Source organism: Peromyscus eremicus, chromosome 6 (assembly GCF_949786415.1).
Source record: "Peromyscus eremicus chromosome 6, PerEre_H2_v1, whole genome shotgun sequence".
NCBI lineage: Eukaryota > Metazoa > Chordata > Mammalia > Rodentia > Cricetidae > Peromyscus > Peromyscus eremicus.
The window spans coordinates 91,288,878-91,311,378 of NC_081421.1; the positions used below are offsets into that span (position 1 = coordinate 91,288,878).

General features: G+C 39.0%; 1 protein-coding gene across 1 annotated transcript; it reads right to left on the bottom strand.

Annotated features, from left to right (window-relative positions):
* Positions 1 to 3,329: 3,329 nt before the first annotated feature.
* On the bottom strand, positions 3,330 to 3,934 carry LOC131912675 (large ribosomal subunit protein eL29). The gene has a single exon (XM_059264993.1). The coding sequence runs from the start codon at positions 3,888 to 3,890 to the stop codon at positions 3,444 to 3,446; it is 447 nt and encodes a 148-aa protein (XP_059120976.1). The 5' UTR covers positions 3,891 to 3,934; the 3' UTR covers positions 3,330 to 3,443.
* Between the last annotated feature and the right edge of the window lie 18,567 nt (positions 3,935 to 22,501).

A 22,501-nucleotide genomic window follows, 5' to 3' on the forward strand; every position in this document is an offset into this window, starting at 1 on the left:
AACAGACACAGAATACTACCCACCATAGAAATGCTTAATTGCTCTTTGTCATTAACTTGGTTCTGATGATAACAGCTCTCTGTGAAGCACCCTTCCCCTGTGGGGTTACACTGAGAAGTTACACTGGACAGAAAGGATTTGGAAAGCCCACACCTCCTAACACCTCCCACCACATGCACACACATCTGCACTCCTTCAGCTTCCACTGCACAGAAGGTAATGGAGCAGGAAGAAGCCAAGGCTCTTTTCAAAGTTCTCCAGGGAAGACCTCTTCATAGTCATTCTAGAGCACATACAGCACTGTTTGGAAGCCGCCTTCTGAGCCAGTCCTACCCTAGGCTATCCAAAGCACACCTGGCTCCCTCTGGATGCAATTTCTTTTATGTGGCCTCAACAGAGAACAAAGACAAATCAATAATATATGCATGAACCACAAAGTAAGATTAGTAACCCATTGCTTAAATTTCTCCTTGCATTTAATTTACAATATTAAGAGGGAAAATACAACTGAATCGTATAGAAAATATTCTCTTATGCTGTGGTCATCACAGGGTGACTTTTTAAAGTACCTTTTTCACCCAAAATTAAAACCACTTAGTACAAAATAATCAAATTATTTTCATCACATTGAAATGTGAAGGAAAATGGTGGGAGTTGAATAATTGGGTAAATGTGTTTATGAACTTTTATATCAAGCAAGTAGCCCATTCCCTCAAAGTATATCTTTGTTTTCTCTTCTGAAAGTCCAAGAGTTGGCCACACTTTCAAAGGATGTATGTTTAGGAATGATAAGAAAAGAGACACTAGACAACGTTACACAGTTAGAAAAACTTGTTTTGGTGTCATTTTTCTCCCTTTTCTACCATTCATTAAAAGATAAGTTCAGGCAAGTTAAGATTTCAGAACACATGTGAGAAGATAGTGGTTCCTGGGTCAGGCAGCCCCAGATTCAGGAAGCTCTGTGCTCCAGCAGAGGAACACAGGGAAGGCTTCAGAAAGTGATCATGGAGTCAGGGCAAAGAATATATTTGATTGATTAAAGTAAAGAATTGCCTACTTGGATCATATCAGTGAAAAGTCCATAGTTAAATGCTGGCTGGTATAATTTATATGTGCCTTGTTAGGGGTTAATTGGTGATTCAGTTCCTTTGCCATGTGACTGTTTATACTGAGTTGAGTTTGCTTGCTTAACAAGAAACTAGGGTGCAAAAGCTGCCTCAGGCTCTCAATTACTTACTCAAATACATCTCAGTCTCCCTGTTCAACATTCCCCACTACTCTTAGGCAGAAATAAGTACTATTAAGGCTTTAAAGTTCATGCAAAGTACCTGACTTTAAGCATTATCTGTAGCAATGGGGTGTGGCCCAGAGTCACAGTTCCACAGTACCCTGCCCTATAGCAGCCTAAGAAATTCTTTTGCAAGACCCCTACACAGGTCAAGCTGGAATTATTGAATTCACCATCGAAAAGGATTCCAGGACAAGTCAGAATGAACCAGAGTTGGAATTTAATAAGAGGCTTTACCATAGATTTAAGCAGGAAGATCAAAAGACAGAGGGGCACCCAGGGAAAAACAGTGCACATCCAAGGGTGGGTGAGGGCTTCCCAGGAGGAACTGTTGATATGTCTTAGCATCACACAGGTCACATCCAAGGGTGGGTGAGGGCTTCTCAGGAGGGACTGCTGATGTGTCTTAGAAGGGTACACACAGCATTGATGGCTTCCAATGTTACAACAAAGGGTTTCTAAATAACCTTTTGGTTTGTATGGTTTGTGGTTGTTGTTCTTGCTATTTGGAGGCACTATTTGTTTTATTTTATTTGTAAATGTTAAGATGCTTCTTGGGGTAAGAAGACGGTCTAAGAAGGTAAAATTCTAAGTAGCCCTGCTGCCTGTTATACAAGCAAAAAATTCAGGAACTGAATCTTTAAACCACTTTTTACTTGGAGAGACTGAAACCCAAGGAGACTATGACAGCATTCTAGGGAAACTGTCTTCCATCTTGTCTTCCATAGATAGAGGAAGGGGAGACAAAGGCAGGCGAGCATCCCAGACTTCAATCTCCAGAGCACCTTCTGCTCAAGTAGTTAGTCTTGTTTCAGATTTTTGGTGTTGCTGTTTTTCTCCTTATCTTTTTCTCTCTAGGGGAAAGCCAGTGGCGAACTCCAGGGCCACTGAGACCTGCATTTCTTCTGAGCCAGTCATTTGGATGACATCCAGTCTGACCATTGACTCAGAGAAAACAAACCATTAGCAGTATGGGCATTCAGACAAACTCCTTCCTACAAAAGAAGGCACAAATATGTCCTTATAATAGGGAATATTCAGTGCCCCTATCATTGTGTCCCTATCAAAACTGTGACATAACAGTTCTACAGTGAGGTTAAGATATGTCTTTTATCTGTAAATTGAATTTATAGTCCTGCTTATTGCAACTCCTAGAAAATTACTGGTTTACAACTACAAAAGGCAAAAGGTCATATATCCACTCATATATGCATAGGCCTTAAGTGTGGCTTATTGCTATTTCATTGTAACATTCTCTATGCAGCCAGCCTTCACAGCAAATGGAAATTGTGCTGCAATTCTTGACTTGCAGATATAAGAAGATGGTCTTTCAACCAGATTCGAGGGTAAGGGACTCCTTTCTCTTCCTATGCCCCCTGAATGCTTGTTATCTTTCTCTCCTGCCTTAGTACCCATAAGAACTGTTTCTCGTGTGATTTCCTTGAATCCTCTAGCCTGCTCTATGAAGGAATTAGTGCAGCTGCACCAGGAAGGAAACTGTGGTTCAGAGAGCTTCAATCACACTTCCAACTTACCAGACAAGCCACTCTTTTAGCCACTACAGTAGATGGGCATGGCAAAGAGGTGCCAAAAGACTCCAGCTGTGCTTCCTTCTCTTTTATTTCTGATGGATCCAGTCCTCCAAATTGGCCATAACCTTGCCTTAGAAAAGGAAAGGGCTTCTTTGAACTCAAAGACACCACTGACATGAAGAAATCTGGGTGTCTTTGAGTTCAAAGAAACACTTTTCTCTTGCCTCGGATGGGTTTTTCCCCAAAACTCATGGTGCCAGACTCTCAATTTCCCAAAACTTCCACTGAATCAGTGGCCTCTGGGTCCACGTTTTTCAAATTTGAAGAATGCAATTCAGTTCGCATACCATAAAGGTTGAACCTTAGAAAGAAGCACATTATAGATTCATAAATGGGAGCTTAAACACAGATCTAACGGATAGCAGGAAAGGTCCTAGGAAACAGGATACCATCAAGCTGTTATTCCAGTGGGTTTTTTTTTTTTTGTTGTTTTTTTTTTTTTTTTTTTTTTAACAGATCCTGCCTCAAGTTTATTTGTAAAAACAGCATGGAGTCCTGATCATCTGCAAATAGTGTGTAGGTGTGTCACACCAGTCCATCTGTCTGGCCGACAGAGACCTTTTCTATGGGGCCTTCACAGGGGCCTGGGCACCTTTGGGAGCCTGAGCTGGAGCTGAGGCCTCTGCCTTGGTTTGAGCCTTGGGCTTTGGCTGGCAGAGCCTACGACCCTTGGCCATGTAGCTTCTAATCCGCTTCCCGAGCTTGGGGTGAGCGATGAACGCGAGACGGCTGAGCTTGCGGCTGGGGCCCTTTGGCATTTTGGGCTTAACCGCCTTGGGCTTCACAAGGGCCTTGATGGCCTCTGCACGCGCACTCACTGCCTTTGCGTTGTTGGCCTGCATCTTCTTCAGGCCTTTCTTGTTGTGCTTCTTGGCAAAGCGCATGTTCCTCAGGAACTTGGGGTCCACCCCCTTAAGAGATTCGTATCTTTGTGACCGGGGTTTCTTGATACCATTTCTGTGCCATTTTCGAGACTGGTTGTGTGTGGTGTGGTTCTTGGACTTGGCCATGTCGGAACGGTAACCCGCGGCTCCCGAAGCGCCTGGGACCGGAAGAGAAAAAAAGGGTTTTTTTGTTTTTTGTTTTTTTTTTTGTTTTTGTTTTTGTTTTTTTTTTTTTTTAATAGAACTCATGGTAGAAAGTACGGTGAAGCATGAGAAGGGGGATCTAACTGGTCCAACCAGGATGTAATCACATATCTCCTCTCACTTTCAGTTACATCAATTCACAAAATTAAGTCATGAGAGAATTAAGAGGCATCTCAGAAAACGTGTAATCTAATTTTCTTTATACAAAGGAGAAAACTAGAGTTCAAGTGGATTTCTTACTTCCTTGAATTCAGTACACGACAGAGCCAGGTCTTAAACACGGGTTTCTGGAAATAATTCAAAGGATGGCCTCCTAGTTATCAGAGCGGTAGGCTGTCTGTGTGACTCAGTGGTAGAGCACACACTTACCACACAGGAGGCTCTGGGTTCAGTTCCCAGCAGCAGAAGCATCACCAGCAGAATGAGTCCTAACAACCATAAAAGTTGACTTGGCATTGTATATATTATCTTCTCTTGACACCAAAATGATCAGGGTCTCTACTTGAACACTTTTTCCTGGCCTAATTCTTATTAAAACACACATCATAATATTTTTCTAAATTTTCAATTTGTTTTATTCACATTTTCTGTCTTAACATTTTAAAAGCCCATTTAGATATTAAAGTGGGTTCTGTTTTTGTTTTCCTCTTTGCATGTTTTATTACTTTGTCACCAAAGAATATGCCCCAGTCCTCGAATGAAATCAGCAGTGTGTTCAAACACATCCTGAGTGGCAAAATTAACATCTTGTGACTATGAGATATGTGGCTTCTTATATTAAAAACTATAGCTCTTCAGGATTATGGAAACTTCCTATGTAAAAGTTTTTAGTTTTTGCTTGTTTGTTTTGTTTGTTTCTAGTGCAATACATTCTAAATTTTCATAAACTAAATTGACAGAACAGACAAACCAACATATATGTATTTCAACCTACTATAATACTGGTTTATGCTCTCTGACCACCCTTCAATCTATACATTGATGGTGAATGCTGTCAATGTGACAGAATCTGGGAGATGGGCCATTAGGCATGCCTGTGAGGCTTGTCTAGATTGAGCATGGCTTCTAAGCATATCTGTCTTGATTACATTAGGTTAGTTGAGGTGGTAAGACCCACCCAGTTCAGGTGGCACAATTCCCTGGGCTTGGGGAGTTTGGACATAGAAATGTAGAAAGGAACTGAGCAGCAGCATGCTTTCATTCATCATGCTTCCTGACTGTGGATGTAAGATGACCAGCTTCTTCAAGTTCCTGATATCTTGACTTCCCCATAGTGACAGACTGTACTCTCAAATTGAAGTCAGAACAAACTCTTTCTCCCTTAGATTGCTCCTGCCCAAGTATTTTATCCTAGCAACAGAAAATCAGGTCAAAATAAGATTGAATCAGAATGTGATGGCATTTGGTGTGGCCTTTAGGAGTGGACTATTGATTAATGGAATTAATTCCCATATAAAAGTGATGCCAGCAAGAATTACCTTCCCTTGTGTGATGTTAGTGTTACAGAATGATGGTGCCATCTGTGAACCCTAAAGCAAGCCTTTGCCAGGCACCAATTCTGCTAGTGCCTTAGCCTTGTGCTTCTCTATTTCCAAACTGAAAAATTCAGTTCTCCTATTTGTAAGCCACCCAATCTACAGTAGCTTGTTCTAGCAGCCCGAATAAACTACACGTATCCTAAGTGTCTAAGAAAACTCATTGTCCCAGAGATTCTTCATATTAATGATCATAATCATCATCAACATACATTAACATTTCAGACATTCATGATGTGCATCCTTCTGTGTTTGATCTGTTACCCCTGCCTCTGTCAGCTCTACAAATCCCATCCGCCATCAGTCTCACAATGTCTTAAAGAAAACATGGTTCTGTTTTAATCAACAGGGAAAGTTTGGGCCCCACAATTACTTCTAAGGCCATTTTTTTTCCTGCCAAATGTGCATTAAAGATTATTTGAATCCTGTTTTGCAAACAGCTCACAAATGAACATGAGCTGGCTTAAATGTCAAGAGTTTGGGTTGATCTTCAAATATGAGCAGTAGGTGGAAAAATGATTTTCAATTCTGCAAGAGGGAACAATGTGCCAGAGACTTATGCTATAGAGAAAATATGTACAATCAATGGCTAATCTTTTGAGGTAGAAGAATACCACTCTACCTTATACTTGTCTCTTCAGAATACAGTTACCCCTCCAGAATCATCACTCATACTTCTGCATCAGAGACTAAACCTCATTCTTTTATTATTTTTAATATTCAGTATCTTTGCACCTGGCCTTCTGTTACATATGTTACTATCTAACTGTAAAGATCCGGTTAAAATTTCCCTTCTTTAAGTCATCTTGGAAGTCACTCTTGCTTCTACCAATATCTGTTGATACATAACTTATCTGTCTTCTCTCACCAGACTGACCTCAAGCAAGGGTGGGTTCTTCATCATCTTTGTATTTCTTCAACCCAACACCTGGTCGGTCCTCCAGCATGTTGGAGAATGCCTAGACATATTTATAGCAAAAATGGGTGAGTGAAGAAATAAACTCCTTACTTTAAATTTGTTAGAACTATAGTCCTCAGGCAAGAAGAAAGTGTTTCCAACTGCTATGTATTAATTTGAGTGTATCATGAGCTTCTGAATTTTTCCCAGGCATTTATGTGTTGTAATGAGGTAAGATGAAGTAGGTTGTTGTCTGTGTGACCAACCTTTCTTCATAGCAAGGTAAAGGTCATGCTTGCATGAGTGTGTTGCTATCATAAATAATCCCCAAACTTTAACCTTCAAAGAAAAATATGAATCCAAATTCTATCATCTAAAGCCACGGACTCTGCATATGCTCCTGATACACAAGATCAGCCCAGCAAGAAGGATGTAACATTTAGCAACCAGGAAACATATTTCAGCTGCAGTCAAAATAAAGGGTAGATGCTCACCCCAGTTAAAGGAGAAATGAAAAATGGTTGGGTAACATCGACATGCTTAATGCCTGTTTTGTTTCAGCTCTCATTATGAAGACTGCTGTTGTCAGAGACATAATACAATTCCTACCAGAGGACTTAAGAAATAAGATTTAAAACAGGCCAGGGACTTAGTCATCCAGATCAGATTTGCCAAAATGTCCAAAAAATTAATCAGTTCATCCTGCATTGCAAGAGGAGCAACAGTCCTAACTCATGAATTATGGAGCAGTTAGTCTGACTCTCAAACCTGAAAGTTTCTAGGGCAATTCATTAAGGAAAAGATCAATCTGTAAAATCCTGGAGGTTATTGAGTTGTTTAGAAGCAGCACACAAGATTTTTCATGTCAAACCAACTCCACTTTCTTCTTTGGGCAGGAGGAGCCGGGTGGTGACATGAAAGATGCATGGGAGATGGCTTACCATCTTCTTAATAAGGCTTTGGACACATCAACATATTGACCATCAACTAATAGGTTGTTTGCTTAAATTCAAGGACAACCAAACCACCTAACGTGATACAGTAACAATTTAAGGAAATCAATCCTTCTCCCAATATTCACTGAGTTTGTCGAGTACATAAGACACCCTAGTAGGCAGCTTACAAAAAAGGCAGACTCCATCAGCACCTTTAATACGAAATAGAAAGCCCTAGATATATTTAGGCATTGTAATGTAAGGGTTTTAAAATAATGTTTCCTGGAAATAGACTATTGAAGATTTGAATAATGAATCTGTTGATTACTAACAGCATGAATTTGGGATGATGTGACTTTTATGCCTCAGTTTACTCATCTGTTAAACTGGGGTGGTTGGAGGGTGATTAATACTTTAGACAATGGTTAGTATTAAGTGAGTTGGCCCATGTAAAGAACTCAGAATGGTGTAGAGAGTACAAGGACAGAGACATTTCCACGGGGAGTGTAATAGGGATGGATCAGGAAAGTAAGAAGGGGATGAACAAGAAGAATCGAGAAGGTGCGGCGGTTCGAGTGACTCAGGTAAGTGGAACTTGGACATACGGGATCTGAGACACGCTCAGGAAGCCGTGTTATGGAGTGTAAAGTGCCAGGTGAGCAGCCAGCAGTCAAATCTGAGGGGAGCTGACTTCTGCCACCAGTTAAAATAGCACATCCTAACACGTGGATACGAGAAAAAGAACTGAGTCTCATCTGCAGGCACATCATTATTAGGGCCAGGATGTTAGATAAAATTACAAAGACAAAAGGGTAGTTCAGAGTGGGGGGGGGGTGCTGAACAGTTCAAAATAATAAGTATCCAAGAAACACAAACAGACAGACAGAAAACAAACAGGAAAACCTCTGCAGACCTATGCGTGAGGCAGGAAGGTGAGCATTAGAATAGGAAAGATTCTTCTATTTCAGTTTTTTGAATGTTCATTTCCCTTTGTTAATTATAATGGTATCTGGCTTCTGCAAAAAAAAAAAAAAAAAAAAAAAAAAAAAAAAAAAAAAAAAAAACAGATATTCATTTAAACCGGCATAAGCTGAAGGAGGAACTGGTTCAAGGAGGAAGTGTAAATAAATAAATAAATTCAAAAGCAGGAGGTTGGCTCAGGAAGCATATTGGAGAGCTGTCCAGAGGTAGTGGCTCTGGATTATTCTCAGTGACTCTCCCTTTCTTCTTTCTCAGGGCTATATGAGGTACTTAGAGAAACCTATGTGGTATAGGATGCCATCCCCAAAGATCTGGTTATGCATTTCCTTCTCGTCTCCAGGCATATGAACCAGTGTCTTGTACAAAGGTAGACACCTAGGAAATAATGAGTTGCTGGGGTAGAATTGCTACAGAAATCTACCACTGCCATGTCTAGAAATAAATACACAAATTTCCCGCCCATTGAATTCTAAAAGATGTATGATTTATATGGAAGTCTTGGCTTACGTTGTTGCCTGCTAAGTCGTTCTAAAACAAGGACTCTTTACCTATCAGTGTGAAGAATTCTCTTTGCAGCAGTGCTTGCCTTGAGTTTTGGAGAAGCCAATAAATAGCTGCACTGTCAGGGTCAGCTGACTTCAGTAAGTGTGTCCCTCTGTCTGATACACCATTTGGGTTGCTCCTCTCACTCTTAGATGGTATATAATGTTTCAGATGTTTGATGTTTTCATATTAATGGGTGTGCAAAACTCTTCTCTACCTCCATCACATATCACCTGCTTGAGTCTCAAAAAGTTATCTCCCTGCTAGCAAGACACCCCCAGATCCACAGTAACATATCGCCCTCAGACCCCCTAAGGAACAGATGAGTCACTGTCTTCCTATTCAGCCAAAGAAACTGCAGGAATAAACCCTCTCACCCATCTTATGCAGTCATAAATGGTTGATGTTTAATATGCACTCGATTGAACTAAAACTTAAGAGAAAATACGAATTATTTTTGACTTTCAAAACCTGCACAAAGAGTTGGGGAGATGGCTCAGATTATAAGAGCCCTTGCTGAACACACATTGAAGACCTGAATGTAAGTCCTCAACACCCGATCATAGACATGCTTTTGACTACAATACAACCCCAGTCCTGTGGGGTGTGGAGACAGGATGATGATTTCTGTGGCTTGCTGGCTGTCAGCCTAGTTCCAACTCAGTGAGAAGCTCTATTTCAAAATAACAAAGCACTGGAGCTGGAGAGATGGCTCAGTGGTTAAGAGCACTGACTGCTCTTCGAGAGGACTCAGGTTCAATTCCCAGCACCCACACAGTGACTCACAACTGTCTGTAACTCCAGCTCCAGGGAATCTGAGACCCTCACACAGAAAATACTTACAAGCAAAATAATAAGGCAATAAAACAGGATATCATGCACTCTTCTTTGGCCTCTGTTTGTATAGCTGCACACTCATATGTGAATAGACCACACATTATGACACACACACACACTTAGAAACATACACAAATGGTAATTATTTTTTCACAAATATGCATGCATTTCCACAATGCTAGCTTTTTACAAGACCATTTACATGGCATTACGTATTATCTGATTCTTAGCACTACTCATTCTTACGAATTTTTGCCCCATCTAGGAACCCCACATATGTGAATAACTTCTCAATCTAAGCTATACTGAAATCCTAGAATCCTTTCTCTTCAACCACCAAGTGCCTGGGAGAGGCATATAACTACTTGAGATACTATTTCGATGAAGTGAAAACAGATCTGGATGTTTTCTGAGCTCTGTCCTGCCCTTTGCAATAATCAGCTGCCATGTTGACAGTTCCTTCTTCAACAATACTCTGCAGCTAGTGAGACTCCTTATTCTATGTACTTTGCTGTCTAGAGCCCTATTAACCTCAGATTTATTAGCTTTTTTGTCAACTACTTACACAGTCAGCCTCCCAAGAGGAGAACACATCAGAAAGCAAAGAGACTCTAAGAGACACATACATAGAGAAATATCTCAAACAGCCAACATTTCCTGAGAGCAGGAAAGTCGAGTGCTCATACTCGAACAACCCTTCTCCCCGTGAGCACATTCTATGGATATGCCTGTGGACGTTGTGCAAATAAATATCATTATGCTGCAAAGTGTCGAATTATTCTCTCTCTCAGAGAACTGAGATGAAGCTGAGAATCTTCACAAATGTACTGGGCTGGCTCCAGATGCCTGCTAGATTATATTTATCAAAATGAAAGGATTTTAAAGTGAATCCAAAATAAATTCTTTCAGAAATGTAAGACTGTGCCCCAGAGGGGTTTCGTGTCTTCCTTCTGTCCTTTCTCTGGCTCCAGAGGCGGAGGACGGAAAGGAATCTTCATTAAAACAAAGAGAAAAGGGTAATTTGACTTAAGTTACTGAGCCAGAGAGCTGCCAGATGTCAACAGAGCCAGCAGAGGTTACCAGCAGCCAGGGACCAGAAATAGAAATTAGAGCAAATGTGTCTATAGAAAAAGTCTGAGAAGTCCATCCAGCTCCAAATTCAGAGTGACTGGGAGACCCTGGAGGCAGCCTGTCTTGGCTAGAGGGCTGAGCAGCTGCCTCTGTTTAGTTCCAGTTTCCTCCTGTGTTTTCTTCCTAAGAGTCATGTTCCTAATTATTCTACTTTCGTGTATCAACCTGTTCTTTGTGGCTGTTTAGATATAAGACCAAGAAAAGAGGACGTAAGTGCATAAGACTTTCCCTTGGATTATTTTTGAACCAGTCATATAAATGTGTTTCTCAGCACACACATGCATAGACATACACACAAACATCCACACATACAAACACCCACACACATACACAGAGAATCATTTTAATCAATGTACTTGGACATCTATGTTGTGCCTAGACTCTTTCATGTCATTATCTTTCCTCTCTGGGTCCATCTTACTTAAACTCTCAGTCATTGTCCTATGTGACCCATGTCTTTATTCCCATATTCCAGGTGAATCAACTAACCCAAAGAATAATGAATGTGTCCAAAGTCACATCTTAAGTGATAGAGACAAGACTGGATAGCAATTGGTCTAGATTTAGAACTTGGGCTCAATTACTGCAATTGTCCTGTTAAAGAAGTATTCCTGATGGACATGGTGTCTCACTCCTGGAATCCCAGCACTAAGGAGTCAGAGGGAGGTTAATCTCTGTGAGTTCCAGGCCAGCCTGTTCTTCATAGCAATTCCCAGAGCTTCATAGTGAGAACTTGTGTCAAAATAAGTAGTCTTCATAATAAAAATTGTGTAATATATGATAATATAGGTATACTGTAGGATCTATATTACTTTTTAATGTTATTAGTACATATGCATTACATAAGCTAACATACATTTTATACACAGACATAATGTACTTTAATCATGATCACCCCTCCATCACCCTCTGTCTACCCTTCCCTCGTGCCCTCTTCCTCTTCCCTAATATTCCTGTCTTTTCTTTCGTGTCTTTCTCTTTACCATTACAAAGTTACGATGTTAACTTTTGGTGAATTTATGGAAAGAGATCATATATGAAATCATTCAGCTACAAGTTAGGCTTCTATAATATTTTAAAAAATTGATCTATACTATGAAATAGGAAGGGCACCAGCCACTGGTATGCTTAATATCTGAAAGGATTGATCCAAGTTGAGATGCCCTGTAGATTGTAAAAGGTTGAACACACACACACACACACACACACACACACACACACACACACACACATACACACACAGCACAGGAGTAAAAAAAAGCCTCATTAATTTTACATAAATTACATACAGAAATGATATTGGTTGGATTATGTCACATTAAATAAAGTATACTAAAGCTAGTTATAGGGCTTGAGAGATGGGTCAGCAATTAAGAGTATATCTCTCTTGTGTAGAGGACCCATGTTCATTTCCGAGCTCACAACCAAACACTTGTAACTTCAGCTACAGGGGATGCAATGGTCTCTTCTGGTCTCTGTGGGATATGTCCACTCGCGTGCATACAGACATACACATGCACAATTAAAAAAATAAACAAAAAGAAAACATGAAATAATCATGTCATCCTATTCTCTTAAATGTGGTTGCTGGAAAGTCTATGTTGCATATTATATTTCTAATGGATAACTCTGGTCTAGGCTTTAAAATATACAAATTTGTCTTCAGACTCATTATACAATTTGAAATGGTAAAGGTTTGTTGGTTTGCTTTATATTCACACAATCAATACTTTAGCACCTTAGAAAGCCTTGGTTCCTAATAAGTGCTTGTGAATGTAGCTACAATCTTCACATAGAAAATTCAAAGGAATTTACTCAATAGAGCTATTAAGTAAGTTCACGAGATACATGAAGCAATATTCAAAGGCAAATAAATTTGCAAATATCAATAGTAAATAATTTAAAAGACATTGATTCTATTAAAACTGGCTATTTAAAACTGTACTAAAATATACAAAACAATTTGAAAAGTTTAAAGGGTTTGCAAAAATTATACAGTATTCCAAAGAGAAATAAAAGAAGACCAAAATAAGTATAGAGATATACCATGTTTATAGATTAGAGGACTAAATATTACAAAGTTAGTTTTTCTTACATTCATTGAGGCAATTCAATTATATTAAATTAATCCAACAGTTTCAATAAAACCCCTAATAAAAAGCTTTTTATATTAGAAATCACAAAGTTTACTCTTTTGTTGGTTTTCATTTTGTTTTGTTTATTTTGAGACAGGGTCTCATAATGTAGCCCTACATGGTCTGCAACTCACTATGTAGTCCAGGTTGGCCCCAAATACGCAGAGATCCTTCTCTCTGTCTCCTGAGTGTTGAAATTGAAGGAGTGAACCACTGCTGCCAGCTCAAAGTTGGTTCTTAAGAAAAAGGCAATAGGAACTTAGACAATGCTTAAGAAAGAAAGAAATTGATTGCTCTTTTATTTCAAACTGTACCATTAAAAGTAGAATGTTATATACTTAGCCTGTATTCCCAATAATATGGGAAGTTTATTCCATCCACAGTGATGACATTATGTACCATATTTCATTGGCTTTCAAATCAACGAAAGAACAATAAAGAGAGAGAAAAAAATAGTCCAGAAGAGATTATGGTGAGATGTATGGACTTCTGACTTTTGTCCTACAATTCAATAGGATAAAAATAATATTTATGGAATATTCTGCAGTAATTATAAGAAAAGAAAATAATCCCAACCTTCTACTGTACCTGAATGAAATCATAGACCTAGGCCAGTGAGATGACTCAGCAGGTTAAGACACCTACTGCCAAACCAAATGGCCTGACTTTTGATCTCTGGAACCCAAGTGGTAGAAGGAAAGAACCAACTCCTACAAGCTGTGCTCTAGCCCCATACCCAGGTCATGGCATTTACATGTGTGTAAGGGTTCATATACAAACACAAATGTAAATAAATAAGTATAATGCATCATAGAGCTATAAGAAAAAGCTAAAATTCTTTTATTTTTCAAGGGCAACAAAATGCATCTGTAGCTCAACCAGGCAAAGGCTTCATAAAGATGCAATAAAAAGCATCAATTGTAACAAGAAATGACAAATTTATTTCATCAAATGGAAAACATCTGCTCATCAAAAGGCATGATTCAGAAATGTGAATGCAAACTACAGTGTGAAAAAAATATTCACAGTACATATATCTGATAACAGATGTATATGGAAAAAAGTTATACCAGACTGTTTACAGAAGCTTTAGTCACAGGACAAGAAACTGGAAACCACCCAGACATCTATCAGCATTCAAATGAACAAACCAATTGTGGTATCCTCATATACTGATATGATCCCTATCAATAAAGCAGTAAGAGGACTGGAAAGATGGCTCAGAGGATAAGAACTCTAACTGCTCTTGCAGAGGACCTGCATTTAACTCTCAACACCCAGGTCAGTCCACTTACAGTCACGTGCAACTCTAGTTCCAGGGCATCTGTTCCACAACCTCTTCTGGCCTCCATAGCCACCTGTACACGTGTGTCATACATTCCTACAGATACAGACACACAGGTGCAAATCCAAACAAAAGAAACTGTTAAAAGAAACAAGGAAAGAGCTACTGATAGGACATGAATGAATCTCAAGTACCCCACACTGAGTAAAAGCAGCATGGCAAGAACGAGTATGGACCACAGTTACAGCCATATGGTATCTAGAAAAGCAAGCTAATTTTTGCTGATAAAAATTAAAGCTTATTTCTTATCATGGATTATGAACATGAGTTCATGGCAAAGCGCTTAAAAAAAATTTCTAGGCTAAATAAAATACCCAGTGGTGTGACTATAATTGTGGTTATGGGTACATAAATCTATCTGATCATTAAAAGTCTCACCCTGTCTGTATATTATACTTTTTACATTAATCCTTAAAAATTCAATTACATGGCTCAAAAGTAAGCACAGCCCTCATTAAATACTTCATCTCTAATGTTACTAAACTCATTGTAGAATGTGTGCTACACAAACAAAGATTTTTATTGTGTTTGTTGGTTATTTCCTACCTACTGCCTGCCCCTCAATAGGCACCTAGGAAGTATTCAGGAACTCAACACTGATTTCAACTAAGGATCTAAAACCCTAATTATAAAAGTCATTTTGTTTCTAATCGTGTAGAGTAAGGTGTAGTAGTCATAGGGCAACTTAGTAGAGCCACTTGAACTATAGATGCCCTAGAAGATATAATACAGGAATTGGGGGTTAAAGTATCCATTTACAAGTTAATTGGTTATAAGCTTAACTTTATCAGTTCAATCTCCAGTGGCTAGAATTGGACAGAACAAAGTCTCCAAGCATTTGGTGGCATTCACGCCAGTATTCAACAAATAACTTGAAATTTTTAATATCCAACTCAATGAAAAATGTGTTAGTGAATTCTATTGAGATTAAGAATTAGACTTTTTGGAAGATTTGTGACTAGTTTCAAATAATCCAAGATATAGATACACACATGGTTCACATACTCATAGACCTCACATTAGGATAGTAACCATTCCATTGAGAAGTAATCCAAACTAACCAAACATCATTAAGAAGCCCCTAAGAGTGCTATGCAAAGAAGGCCAAAATGTTTGGCTTAGGACCCAGTATTTATGCATGCTGGGCTATTATTATAGATTATTAAATATATGTGTCCTCATAATTCCAAGACAGATCTTCACTTTTGTAGAGTTATATCATTTTTCTACCACACTGAAGTGTGCAAGGCAATTAGAAGAACCTTAAAGTGGTTGCAGAAACATTCATTACCATTAAAGAACAGTGTTTCCCTGTGGATTGCTACTTATCTCCACCGAGTGAACAAGGGAGCTTTGAATCTGGCACCTCACAGCAGCTTCTCTTGAAATCCTTCACCCCAGGGGAAATGAGTTGCATTTCATTTTGCATAATATTGGAATGTTGTTTAATCTTGACCATCATTATCTTAAATTATTTTAGAAAGAAATACTTTTAAATAAATACCACATGAGAATAGAATTTATTTAGGTTTCACATTTCTAAATATTGTTCCAAACATAAGTGCTTGATAGGGTGAGGAAAAAAAGAGAGAAAGAAGAGGGGGGGGAAAAGAGGGAGGGAGGGAGGGGGAGGAAGAGAGAGAGAGAGAGAGAGAGAGAGAGAGAGAGAGAGAGAGAGAGAGAGAGAGAGAGAGACTATAGGGAGAAATGTGGGAAGGGTCACTCCTGAAAAAAAAGTGGAAACTATCTAACCTATGGAAGCAATTCATAGTTTCTATCTCCTAAGAACTCTAACAGGATTTTTATACTCTTTCTTATCCTTTATAGAAGAATCAGGTTTTCAATAGATTTGAAAAGCAATGGCCATGAGTATTCCATTCAATTCAGCCTACTTTGTGAACAGGACAACAGAACAGTACATGCCATTTGGGCTCCATAGTTCTGTGAGAGGCAACTTCTGATAAGGCAACTCTGCCTTGGCTGTTGCTAGACAATGGCCTTTAGAATAAATGCATCTCCTACCTCAAATCAATAATTGCACAATGTTAATTTAGGACATGATCTCCATGGTCACCAACGATTACCATGAGAATTTGCTTTTCATAAAACAGCATTTGCACAAAACTTATTCCAGCCAAAGTCTTTTCAAGTACTTACTATATTTGACCCTGGCAGTGGTACACACTATGACTTGTCTTTGCTGTCAAATCTATTGATTGAAATGCCATTCATTGTGTGCAGACAAAAAAAAAAGAATATGGCTTAGTTGACTCCTGCTTATTAAGATGTGGCCGAGTAGAAATTTCACTTAATTTTAAGAAGCCCTGATATCATTTTCTTTCCATCTTTGCTTCACACACTAAAATATATTTGAAATTCAGAGAATAATCATAAAAACCATTTGCTTGTTGTTTGGTTTAAGGAGGAAAAAAAGCCTTCAGCTTCAAGTAAGTCCTCTGCTAATAGCTTTTATATCCACCATAAAAATACTTGCACTATGAAAGCACAGTGTCTCAGAGATGTGCTTTTAAAAAGAAAACATCGGCCTTGAATGAAGAAAAAAAAGCACTTGGTGAAGGTATGGGGAAAAATAAGTGCGGGTCCCCATAATACAGAAACTCAAATCATCTCTCACAGAGCCCTAGAAAACACATCTTCCAGTTAAATGGGAAGACACAAAAGAAAGGATGGAAATAAGGCTGATATGGAGATAAGGAAACACAGCTGAGTCGCTACAATCGCTTAAGAGGCTGCCATGACGAATAAGCACAAAGCAAGTGGTTCATTATGGTGGGTACTAACTGCACCACATCTTTGGAGATGGGAAGTCAGAAATCAAGGAGTGGGTTAGACTGTGTTCTCTGGAGGCTCTGGAGCATCTCCTTCCCTGACTTTCCAAGGTATCTGGCACTGCTGGGAGATCCTTGGTATCCACCTATTTTTGGTAGCATAATTCCAGACTGCTCACTTCTGTGTGTGTCTTCTTCTGAAGACCAGCCATTGACTGAGAGTCCACCCTAATACACTCTGGTCTCATGCTGACATTATTTCCAAATAAGGTTATATTCTAACTCTCTGCCTGCATAAACTTTGTGGGGCACACTAATCAACCCAGTAGTATGGGCTTCTTAGGAAAACTAGACTGCATGCTGCAGCGAGGCCAGTGACCATCACTGATTACTTCCATAGCTTGATTTAGTAATATGAAGTCTCATACTATGCCTACCAGATGGGTGAATAAATGAACAACTACATAATAACTTTCGATGGTAAATAACTAATAAAGAATAAAAAAAGTAATTGATGTATTTGTATTGTAATATATTGTGTGATGTTTATCTTGGTGTTTCTCACTGGGGATAATCCATTCAGGATTTAGGATTCACATAGAAAATTAATATCATGGCTAATTTTGATTGTCAATTTGGTTAAACTAAGAAACATCGAGGAGATTCCTGAAGTGCACTTCTGAGCATGTCTGTGAGGGTATTTCTATAAAGGATATTAACAGAAGGGGGGAAACCCACCCTGAAGCTGGGAGGCAATGATCCTGTGTATTAGAGACCTTTGGGCAGTAAAAGGTGGGACAGAAGGTAAGCATTGGCAGAAATCTGACACCACTCCCTCTCTGCTTCCTGCTCCATTATGATCTAAACTAAGCTATTCCATTGCACCTTCCCCACAGGGTGGACTAAAGCCCTCCAAAACCATGAACCGAAATAAATCTTTTTCCCCTCAAGTTGTTTGTTAGGAATTGTGGTCTCAGTGATACAAAGATAACTAACACACTTGGTGACAGGCATTCTCATGTTCTTGAACCTATCTTTGGATATCTGTACCCACACTATAAGCTCTGACAGATAATGACAGTATCTAAGAACTGTTCTACTTATCTTTTCCTGTCAGCTTAGAGCCACCTGAGAAGGAAGTCTCAGTTGAAGAATTACTCAGATCAAACTAGTCTGTGGGCAAGGCTTTGGGGGATTGTCTTGGTTGTTAATTGGTATGGGGCGGTGCAGGGGCAGCAAGTCCATTGTAAGCAGCATCATTTCTTGAGTCCTGGACCATATAAGAAAGGAACATACAATCACGGAACTGTGCACAAGTGAGCCAGAAAGCAGTATTCATGGTTTCTGCTTCTATTTATTGCTTCAGTTCTGGCCTGGACGTCCTTCGGTGACAGATGGCAACCTGTTCGCTAAAATAACCCTTCCCTCCTCAGTTGCTTGTTGGTCAGAATGTTTTATCACAGAACAGAATGAGACTAGAGCACTCACCAACAAAGAGTTTTCATAGTTTAATCAAACTGTGATGCCTATGCTTGGAGTACATGAAAATAAAACAGCCTCTTATGAAACAGCATTTCCAATTAAGGCAAAAAGACAGAACAGTAAGCTGTCTTCCTGTCATCTCCTTTATATACGATTTTGCCAGAAGTTTAGGGAAAAAAGTGTCAGATTTTTCTTAGGAAAAAAATTTTTTTTTTTTTTTGCTTTCCCAGAGCTAGGGAAGATTATAAGGTTTCCAGTTAAGAGAGAAACAGACATTACCATGTGTTTATTAAATGGAAGCAGTGATCAGAATTAGCAGCCCACGTTGTTAGGACATGGTCATGCTCTCATTTTCCAAAGGCATTGAAGGCTGGCATCTAATAATTGACCAAAGGACTCAAGAAGAAATGATGATAGACAATCTTTGTGATGTTTACTATTTTTCTCTTTGGGGAAACCCTGGGAATGAGTCACAACTTTAAAAGACAACCCCAAGACAGTAATGGAAGCTTTACAGCTACCTCACCTCTTCAAGCTTTTCCTGGGTCCTATTTGCTTTTTTATAAAGCAGTTAAGGGGTATACTTACACTAGTGACATTGAATAGTCTCTGTCAAAAAATTAATACCTAAAATTCTCACTGCTTATAAATAAGGCTCCAAATTCATGCATCAGTTGATAATGATATATGGTTATTTGAACAACAGCAATTGGGCCCACTTTTCAAAACCATTTCCCTACCAACCTCATTACTGATGTGTGAAATTCTACTATTAAATAGTGAGGTTGTGAGTACAGATTTCTCTTACTGCTGAAAACGCAAATGTCCCCAGAGGGCAGACCACATTAAAGACTTCATTCATAATACTTTATTAAGTAAGATCCAGGAAGTGACAATATTTTTACAAATTTAAAAATATTACCACTCCAATTATTATGATTGATTTGTAACCTCCATTTCCAGAGGGAAGCAAAAGAAAAACACAGAGCCATACTGGAAATGGACCAGCACCTCTTAGTGAGCTATGACTCTGGTGTGCTAATTACTGCTCTCCTCACCTACTGGCAAATCTCTGTAAGCTGTCCAAAGTCAACCCCCTCTTTTTCACTCTCACTGAAAACCTTGCATCATAGTTCAGTGGGAAAGAAGTCATCAGATATACCATGCATCCCTATGACATGCCCCAGTCTGTCTTCATTGATACACTCATCTTCAGCCTTCTATTGGCTGCTTCTCACAGTCTCCTCTCCCAGTTGCCTCTCCACTACACTACTACAAAAACCTTTGCCAAGGTATCAAAGTCTTCTCTGTGTTTCTAAAACCACTGGTCAATTTTCAGCCTTCACTGCCAGTCCCATCTTCATGCTCGTTCTGGAAACATGTTCTTCACTTGACTTCCTATTATTGGTCCCTTCTAGTATTCTTCCCATTGTACTAGTCAAAACTCAGTTTGTTTTCTGACATCTCTCTTTCCTCCAACCTCCTCCTAGCATGCACACAATGAACCAGGATTTTGATGACTTTCAACTTGGATTTCTTAGCTTTGAAATCCAACAACTTACTTGATACTGTTGCTTGAATTTCCAATAGATCTCATCATGCGCAATCTTCATTTTGTTACCCAGAGCACTCTGTCTCCAGGCTTATTCAGCTAGAAAAATGTCAGTTCTTTTCTTTCAGTAGGTCAAGACAGAAACCTCAGTGTCTTTCCTTTCATATCACACTTCATGATTAGCAGCAGCTTTCACAGAAACACCTTCAAATTTTTTCATGGTCTGATCCTTATGGTGGTTTGAATGAGAATGGTCCCCATAGTCACATATATTTGAATACTTGGGCCCCAGTTGGTGGAACTGTTTGGGAAAGACTAGTGGTGTGGCCTTGTCAGAAGAACTCTGTCACCAGGGCCAGCTTTGAGGTACCAAAAGATTCAAACCATTTCCAGTGCTGTCTCGCTGCCTCATGGTTGTAGATCAAGATGTGATCTCTCAGCTGTTCCTTCACTCTGCCATCACGGACTCTAACTCTCTGAAACCATAAGCCATATTAAATGATTTCTTTTATAAGTTGCTTTGGTTGTGGTTTTATAATAGCAATAAAACAGTGACTAAGATAAATATGAGTAACCTTTTACCTGGTCCATTCATTTTCCCATCCTTAGCAGCCAGAGAGATAACAGAGGTCATCACTTCTCTGTTCCCACAACCTTCATTAATCCCTCATCTCACTCAGGATAAAATTAAATTCCTCAAATATCTACCTGAGGTCTGGACCCCCATCATGTCTCTAAGCTCAGTTCCTATTTTCCTCCAGTTTGCTTCCTCTGGTCCATGTCAGGTCATTTGTCCAGGCTTCTTCCAACATGCCAAGCAGATTTTTACCTTGGGTCCTTTATGTCTGAAATCTCTTCCCCACAGGTTTTTTGTTTGTTTGTTTGTTTTGGGGTTTTATGTTTTGTTTTGTTTTGTTTTGTTTTGTTTTGCATGGCCCTTATCTCTTTCTTCCTTTGGGTTTCTGGTTGCATCTCATTATGATGGTTTGTTTTCAGCTGTCTCATATTTGAAAAGTGTCTATCACTAAATTCCCCAGCACACGCCGTTTCTAGATATCCTATATGTCTTACTTGCTCATGCCTATCTCTTCCAGAAATTGCTATCTAAACTTCCTTGACAGGGTCTCTTAACTGTTATATAAATTACTGAATCCCTAACACAGTTAAGTGCCTGATTTATACTAAATTCTCAATACATTTCTTTCAAATAAATGAATAACTTTTTTTAGAATTCAACTTTGCCCAGTAATAACTACCTTATTCCCATTTTCTTCTTGATAAACTAAGCCAGCTCAAGAGCCCACCATCAGCAAACGATACTTCAAAACTCTCCCACCAAGTTTCTTGAAAATGAGAATAAGAAGCAATGGAAAGCTGTGGGAAATTTTAATATGTTTTAGGTTAGAGTTATCATTTTCTCTAGGCCTGAACAACATAATTTATATAGGGGAAACATTTGTAAACAAAAGCAAGTTTGGGAGAAGAACAAGAGAGAGAGAATGAGAATAGGGTTAATTAACTGTTGGGTCTCAGTTCCTTGTTTTTTGTGCTAGCTATGAGCAACTGATGTCTGTGAGAACATGTTGTAAACTCCAAAGCCCCATGCTATGTGCTATGTACAATCCAAACAGTTTTATTAAAACTATATTTCCTGTTTCTTTATTGTTAACTATGTCATTTTGGTCACTTATTTATCAGTAAAAGATCTTCTGAAACACTGTAGTATTGTCTGCATAAGTAAATAAAGTACTACATTCTAAATCTCCATTTCTGCAAAAAGAGAAAAAAAATGGAGTGGCAGTCTTCCCTGAAGCTGTTCTCTTCTCACCTCTGCAACAGTGAAGATGTTAACTTTCATGGAAAAGGAAAATTCAGGTTACAGATGGAATTAACACAGTTTGTACTTAACTCCTCTAATATAAGGAGGATTATCCAGCTATGAGCAAAATAATTGCAAGACTTATTTTTAAAGAAATAGGAAAGACCCAATATGGACAGATGCCTAAGATTTGGTGAATTTTGAAGAATTTGTGGTAGAAGGAGCCAGAAGACAGGGGATGTGGCAGACTTATAAAAACTGGAAAAGCCCCAAGTGGGTTCCTCATGACTGCTCCAAAATTACATCCTTGTCCACACCTGAGACTTGGGTTCCACTTTCAACCCATACAAATTTGTGTTATTTTAAGCACAAAATTTTTGGTAAATTTTCATGGGAGCAATAGAAAATGGATAGAAGGAACAATGTGGCAGAAGCATGGGTTCCAGTGTCAAACAGACCAAAGATAATTTCAGCTCACCTAGTGCTTGTTCTTTGTCAACAAACTAGGGAAGTAAGAAGATGCCTCTCTCATAGAAACATTGTGAGGACTA